Source organism: Pieris rapae, chromosome 15 (assembly GCF_905147795.1).
Source record: "Pieris rapae chromosome 15, ilPieRapa1.1, whole genome shotgun sequence".
NCBI lineage: Eukaryota > Metazoa > Arthropoda > Insecta > Lepidoptera > Pieridae > Pieris > Pieris rapae.
Genome location: NC_059523.1, coordinates 3,982,569 through 3,990,116, shown reverse-complemented (window position 1 = coordinate 3,990,116; position 7,548 = coordinate 3,982,569). Strand labels below are relative to the sequence as shown.

At 30.9% G+C, this 7,548-nt stretch overlaps 2 protein-coding genes across 3 annotated transcripts; one reads left to right on the top strand and one right to left on the bottom strand.

Annotated features, from left to right (window-relative positions):
* Positions 1 to 535: 535 nt before the first annotated feature.
* Positions 536 to 2,806, bottom strand: LOC110997786 (gastrula zinc finger protein XlCGF46.1-like). Its single transcript, XM_022266102.2, has 2 exons — positions 2,406 to 2,806; positions 536 to 2,294 (listed from the first exon to the last, which is right to left on the bottom strand). Exons 1-2 carry the CDS (start codon positions 2,592 to 2,594, stop codon positions 1,095 to 1,097), a joined length of 1,389 nt encoding a protein of 462 aa, XP_022121794.2. The 5' UTR covers positions 2,595 to 2,806; the 3' UTR covers positions 536 to 1,094.
* A 237-nt stretch (positions 2,807 to 3,043) lies between these two features.
* Positions 3,044 to 7,310, top strand: LOC110994955. Of its 2 annotated transcripts, none has more exons than XM_045631238.1 (2): positions 3,044 to 3,464; positions 3,560 to 7,310. In XM_045631238.1, exon 2 carries the CDS (start codon positions 3,560 to 3,562, stop codon positions 7,112 to 7,114), a length of 3,555 nt encoding a protein of 1,184 aa, XP_045487194.1. In that variant the 5' UTR covers positions 3,044 to 3,464; the 3' UTR covers positions 7,115 to 7,310. The 2 variants fall into 2 exon arrangements, with proteins under 2 accessions (XP_045487194.1, XP_045487195.1); XM_045631239.1 differs by having other exon boundaries at positions 3,538 to 7,310.
* Positions 7,311 to 7,548: the final 238 nt, after the last annotated feature.

The following is a 7,548-nucleotide window of genomic DNA, read 5'->3' as shown; positions in this document are numbered from 1 at the left end:
ACATGAAAATATCAGATCAGTCTTTTTAAATAGTAAAATATATATTTAAGCCATATTCATGTCTATAAACCTATTACTTAGATAATGCATCATTTATTTATTAGCAAAAATAAAGTTGGGTGATTATACTTTAAGTACCTGGATGGCCGAGCTTTGCTCGGTATTTTTATTTTTTTATAAATTGTGTTTTTGGAAATTACATATAAGTATGTACGAATACTAATAAAATGATGAAATATGACCAATATAGATTATATAAGCTGGAATAGTTTTAGTGTTGTTGTGTCGTTAAAGCAATTTAAAAAAAATAGTATTATTATTCGCCGATAGATGTTAAGGAAGATTCATTTTTCAGTTTAAATTGGGACTACTCAAACACCACCTTTTTGTTATTTTCTATCATTTATTCCGATCCCGAGATTCCAATTATATATATATACAAGAATTGCTCGTTTAAAGATATAAGATAATAATTTAAAATAATTTCTTGAAAAAGAAGTGCGTGCGTACAAAGTCAAAAATGCAGCTTCCTTGTAAATTAATTATTACTAAGGTTAAAGCCCCAACAGATGATCACTCCATGTACCTACTTGTATATCCATATTCACACACATAGGTATGTGCTAATGATAATATAAATAAATAAAAATTCCGCGTTTGTTGCACAAGTTATGCGACAGAATTGCCATCTAAAGTTCTAATATGTAACTACTAAACGAATCCATCAACCAATAGCGTGTATTTCTTCTCGATCACCATTTCTCACTCCCTGATGCGTCATGCGCCTATATAAAGAAGTTTCATTTCAAAAACAGCTTTTCGAGATCGTTAAGTAGGTAACATATAAGTTTCTTTTAAATATTCCTGCTGCTCTAAATTTCGTTGCGAATATATGATGATGATAGAGATGACAATATAATATTGAAACAGTCAATGTATTTTTATATTTAATTTATGATAAATGAAATTAACAGATAAAAATATATCCTTAAAAAAGAAATAAAGATTTTCCATAAATAAGTTACATGATAATTTATAACAATAAAATTTTTTATACAAACTTAGTTTCATTGCCTTGTAAGTATATTAAGCATTCAAGTTTCCATTTGAATTATAAATTTTCTCATATTTTTCTCTGATGGTACATTGGGTGGGACTGCACTTCTTCCATAATAAAGTTTACTGGTCGGGTCATGATGTCTGTCTATATGTTGTTTTAGAAAGTGGCGTGTAACAAATTTTTTTGTACATATGTCACATTCTAGTGTTGGTCCTACATGCTTAAATTTTATATGTTCTGCTCTAGCTGAAGCATTTACAAATCTCTCATCACATTGGTTACAACTGTAAGGTTTTTCACCAGTATGGCGCCTTGTATGGTATAATAAGGCTTCTTTGGATACAAATCTATTCTCACAGATAGTGCATTTGAAGTTTCTTTCTCCAGTATGTTTAACCATATGCACTCTCAAATAGCTAGGCGCAGTAAATTTTTTACCACATTCTTTGCATACATGAGGCTTAGCATTGCCATGTGCAAACCTATTATGAACTCTAAGACCACCTCTTGTACTATAACCCTTACCACACTTTTCACAATTATAGGATTTTTTCATCATATTACGATGTGGATGTGGATCTATTTTGTCACTAAGGCACAATTTAACATGACGCTTATAAAAATCTTTTGTTGTATATGACTTACCACACTTAGGACAAGAATTTTTTGTTTTATGCTTATCTTCATGAGAAATTAATTTATTCAAACCTTTGCAATGCTTTCCACATTCTTGACATATATGAATAGCATGATATTGGTTATGATGATTCTTTAAGTCTTCCTCACTATTTTGAATATGAGTACATTCAGGACATATAAATTTATGCTCATTTTTTTCATGCTTACTCAAACTTTCATAATTTAAAAATATCTTGTGACATTTATTACATGTGGCAGATCCATGGTATGCAAGATTATGCACTTTGAGATCATGAAATGTGTCAAGATAAATTAGACATTCATAACACTCATAGGTTCTCTTATATGTTTGTTTTCTTTTTTTTATAGACTGATTCATAACAAATAGTTCAGTTTCTGTGTTATTAAGGTTTATAAACAGATTTTCTCCACTCTTTATATGAACATTTGACTCCAATGCTTTAGATATACTATCTACAGCACATTTTAAAGTTTTCTCAGAGCTTTTGCAATTATCTATAAACCGCATTGCTGCAAGAACACTGTCTACACATTTAAGACAGACAGCATCGACTCCAGGAATTTGGTGACCAAACTAAAATGACAGGGAAATGTTTGATTATAGGAAAAGCACATTAATAAGATGCTCTAATACTTAAATATTAATAAGCATAGTATCTAATATGATTATGTTGTCACAACTTACCTCTTCACCCAAAAGTTTAATAAGCACACTACTTAGTGTTTGATAATTTTCAGTGCTTGCATTTAACGAAACAGAGTCATCCATACGAATATAGGTTTCTTCAATATTTCCTAAGCATAAACGACAATGACTATATCCTTTATTATTTAATATATTTGATAAAATTGAACTGATATTGCATTTAACCATTTTAAAATGCAAAGTTTCCAAACAAATTATTTACGCGGGCTTCCTCAAGTTTCGTTCAAGAATTTAAACCTGTTCTACTGTTCATGTATTTTTAACGCCATACGAGCTAAGTAATTATACAATACATAACATGTAAAATCTAGGTATATAGATTTATTTCTTATTTTTTGAATTACAATGAGGATTGGTATTATTTGATTATACCTTAAAATTAAATCAGTGGAATTAATTTTGATAAATTTTACCATTAATTTAAGATTACTCATTACTATTTTTTTTTTTTCAATTTATCCGTAATGGGAAAGGCAAAGGTTTTTAGTCCATACAGCCAAGTCTTACTATTTACTGATAGATTTGACATTTGTGATTTGATAAATATAAACAGAGACCATAGACTTGTGAATTGTGATAGGTAGTATTTTTTTATTACAAATACATGGTAACATGACCCGTCATTATAATTATTACCAAATAAATGCGGACATTCTTTAGGAGCGCCAGTCGCCACATATTATTTTGAATTTTCTATAAATTGATAGTTCGAAGTCTTAAACTCTAGGCTTTCCCATTTATACGGTGAAAAAAGCACCACAAAATAGGAAAAGATGATAAAATAAACATTGTAACCGTTATTTTAGGTGACTAAAGGGTGCAAATGAACAAATTTGTAGTTGTTTAAAAGTTATTTAAAGCACTGACGGATCCCCGCTGAGTTCACGACTGTGCTATACTTGAATAAAATATATAGGTAACTCAAGAAGTACGTCAGTTGTACATACTTTAATTAAGTAAAAGTAGTAGTGGTTACTGCAGGCTGGCCATTTGGTATCTGTAGTGGTATTGGATTTATCGGAAATATTTTTGATCATTGTAAGTACACGACTTGCTTTTTATCTTCTTTCTTTGAGTATATTGTTTAACTATAGATTCGATTCACACTTAGTGAAATCTTTCTTTCTTTGCAGATGGAGTCAACTATAATCTTAAAAGGAAATAATTTGGGTGAAAGGCACCAATACTTTAACAATCTAGTTCAGCAGTGTTGTAATAAAAATAAAATCTTTGAAAGTTTACCCAAAACTTCCCCTATTGATAAAATATTAAAAATAGATATTGCCAATCATTATAAACATGTTTCATATATAATAAAAACTTTAAAAAATGATGACATGCTTTATGTTAGCAGAGCTTTAAAATCGTACTGGTTACTAAATTTTGAGTACTCTTACATAATTAATCCAGTCTACTTGGAAACCAATCTGTTTCCAGAAATGAGCAAACCAGGAGTAAATAAAATGAAGCATTGGATAAAAGTAAACTTAAAAGATCATCAGAGATGTGAAGATTTTTATACATACTATAAAAATGATTTTGAGGATTCGATCAAATACCTTAAACATTGTTCTTCGCTATTCATTTTAAATGAAGTTGTAAATATTATTGAAAAATTAACTCCAAAGCATTTAAAAATGCTCTGTCAAGTCTGTCCAACTGTTGCTAAATCTTACTTTGAATGTTTGCTTAAAAATAATAATGCCATAATGAATTACAGAGATAGTGAATCTGAATTTTTAGAGAGTTTTAAATGTATTCTCAAATTAGATGGAAATTTATATTTAGATCTAATTGAGTCCTATTACACTCAGGGTCATCTTAGTCCTCCTGCAACTCAATATATTGTGAAAAAATTTAAAAGTAAATTTTTAGCTAAACAAGAATTGTATACATCACAAATTCTGGATGTTAATACTTTAGCTAGATGTTTAACTCCAAATGAATGTAGAGATCTAGTATTTCATCTTGCCAAGGCAGAATATTTACATGATTGGTTTTCTTATAAATCTGTTGAACCATTGATTAAAAGACTATCCCTTGAAGAAAGAACTTGTTTTAAGAAACTGATCTTTATTGATAAAGCTTTTGGAGAAAAAGTCAAGGAATGTCCTTACAGAAAACCAGAATGCCCAAATTTTATTGACGTAACTGACCATATATTTGATGATGAAGAAATCAATGATTATGAATATGACTGCTATGAGGATGAAGTATACCAGAAAATGCCTAAAATGCTGGTAAAAAAGAAATTTTCTCGTTATTGTTTAATGTCTATGGAGCATAGTGTTGGGAAGAAGAAAACACTGCTTGAACGGCTGTTTGATAAATATAGATTTGCTGGATTCTCAAAGACATATGTTGAGCTTAAAAATCGTTTGCAAGCTGAAAGCACCATTGAAGGTAGACAGAATATTTTACTTGTTCTCATTAGCAAGAGTGGTGGAGTTTTAGAACATGTAGACACACTAATGAAATTGCTGACTGAAAAGCATAAAAATGAACCCAGTAATCTTCGGGCTACAGTTGTAAGGTCTCTTATTAAAAGGCTTAAGTTTTGGAGAATGCCAGAAGATATTTGGAATCTTATGCTAACATTTGCACATGGGCTGGGACTAGATGGCCATGATGGTAATCCATTGTGCATTGAGGGATTACATGCTGTTATACTTCGCAGTATTTTAAATGGAACTACACCAACAGCTGACCTAATGAAAGCTTACTACAATCACTTCACAACTTTCAAAGACTTCGGTTTAAATGGATCTGAAGTAGTTGAAGTGAAAAAACATTTACCAACTATACTGCAAGGTCGGCCAAAAGAGTTTGTCGCTGTAGTCTCAACATATAAAATTAAAGATATTACTAATCTTGAAGACAATTTGGCAAAGTCAGCAATCGGTAATGTGGATTTAATAAATTCATTGTTTGACAAAAGAATAGCAAGAAGGCAACTTATTGCAGATACCTTTCCAATTAAACAATTCGAAGCATCATACATTAATGCTTTACGCCATAATCCTTCATTATTAGGGGATGGCGTAATCTTCGCCTCATTAGCCGTAAAAGAGAACACAAATCACGATCGTTTCTTGCGAACACTTAAAATTTATTTTGGAGAAGCAGCTGGTCTTGCTGATCAACATCTCGCGGCTTTAAGCGATGCTTTAAACATTGCACCTAAACCAAGTTTGGTCCGCCCCATAGTGATGTTGTCTAGCACTGAAAGTATTATAAAGAAAATAGACGAATTAAGAAAAAACAAAACTAACGCAGATCTGAAACTCGCTTCGAGGTTTCAAAATAATATTCATACATGCAAGCCACATATTAACATAGACAATGTTGACTGGAAGATACTTGGTTTAAAATCTGTGGGAAACAATATCTTAATCAGTAAAAGTATTTCATTGGAGCACAATATAAAGTCATGTCTCCAGCGACGTGAAACTTTTCCTTTAGCATTAAGACTTGCGTTGAATACAGCTTTTGAAGTAGAAACATTCACTTTTGTAGCAGTAAGAAGTCCTAAGATTGCGATTAAAGTAGCTGTGTCATACTACTTTAATGCATCACTTACTATGCCACCTGAAATGTGGAAAATAGTTAAGGAAATAATATTGAGATTTGACTATGACAAATTGCCTCGAAAAGTTCTAAATCACTTAACATACCAAAGCGAGATTCCCAAAAATATTGAAGCTGATTACTGGGCCACAGTTTATCAGGCACGAATGCGTGTTAGCCGACAGAAAGCTATGCGTGCTCTATGCAAGGTAGAAAAAATGTTATACCAAGTTGATAAAGATGTAGTAACCAAAATTGTTAACGACTTTATTAAAAACGATATAACTGTTGAAAACCTAACCAACTATGAAAATTTACATTCGCGTGATATTGAGGTTGATAAACCATCACATGTTATAAAAAACAACTGTATGTGTTTGTACATGAGAATAATTGCAAAGTACTTATTTTTTGCTACAAGTAGTGAAGAGCAATGCGAAATTATAAAAAATACTTTAAATCCGTTCTTTGATCACATTGAAAAAATTTGGAAAGATTTGGAAGATAAATCATACATAGTTAATTGTATAGACGACTTTTTAAAATCGTTAAAATGCACTGAAGCCTTTAAAGATAGGCGATATGTGTCCGGTGAACTTGTTTTTACTACAATTACATCAAGGTTAAGTTCCTTTATGGCACTAAATGAATACTTCTACCAATATATGAAAATAAATTTTACACAATTGTACTGCAGCGCCATAAAATCAGCATTAAAACTAAATCCGCACTGCTTTGAAAGTGATGATAAAACTGAGGCTATGCACATAGTTGGAACCAAATTCGGAGAATATATTGGAAATGGAATCGTAGACTTAGTCAGCGAATATTTCTTCTCCATTATAGAGATATACAAGGAAGGCCTCAAACATTTCCTTTCAGAATATATTCCATATAAAGAAAGTCGGTTAAATTTCATAGCCACAGTGACAAGAGGTATTTTGAAAATAGATAAATTGGAAGCCTATTTGATGGCTGAGAGCCTTTATAGAGAATACAAAACTTCTTGGAATAATGCCAAGGATATAACAGAAACATTGCTGTCATGTAAATATCTGGAAGTAAAATGTTTTTTAAGTCATGACAAATTTGCGGATTCAAACAATTTTTATTTTTATTAGCATCTTTAATAGTTATTACTTTTTGTAAATTATAATATATTTTAATTCAATGTTCCTTCGAACGTGATCTTGGAGCTTTGATTTATTATTAACTTTTATTATTTAACTTGTTTTGCCATAACTAACAAAAGTTTGCCGGCAGTGTACCTGTATTTTATTTTTATTAAGATAATCTAAATAAAAATATTTTTATATTTTTGTGCAACATTTTATTAAAAATATAACTTATGGAGTCGTAATTAACAATATATGCGAGCTGACAAAAATATGCATTCTATAATAAATAACACAATATTTACTAAGAGGTACGCTGTCAAGTCGACTGAGTTAAAAGAAACGTTTCGACAGATCTCTATTTCCGCAGTCACCTGGAAGAAAAAGCCTAAAAAAACTGGCTTCCTAAAAGCTGGGTGATTTGGGTAGGGCTAAGCAGA

Coding starts and splice junctions, on each gene's coding strand:
- LOC110997786 (XM_022266102.2), bottom strand. CDS start 2,594: ATGGTTAAATGCAATATCAGTTCAATTTTATCAAATATATTAAATAAT. Junction 2,295..2,405: donor TTAAACTTTTGGGTGAAGAG/GTAAGTTGTGAC, acceptor CTGTCATTTTAG/TTTGGTCACCAAATTCCTGG.
- LOC110994955 (XM_045631238.1), top strand. CDS start 3,560: ATGGAGTCAACTATAATCTTAAAAGGAAATAATTTGGGTGAAAGGCAC.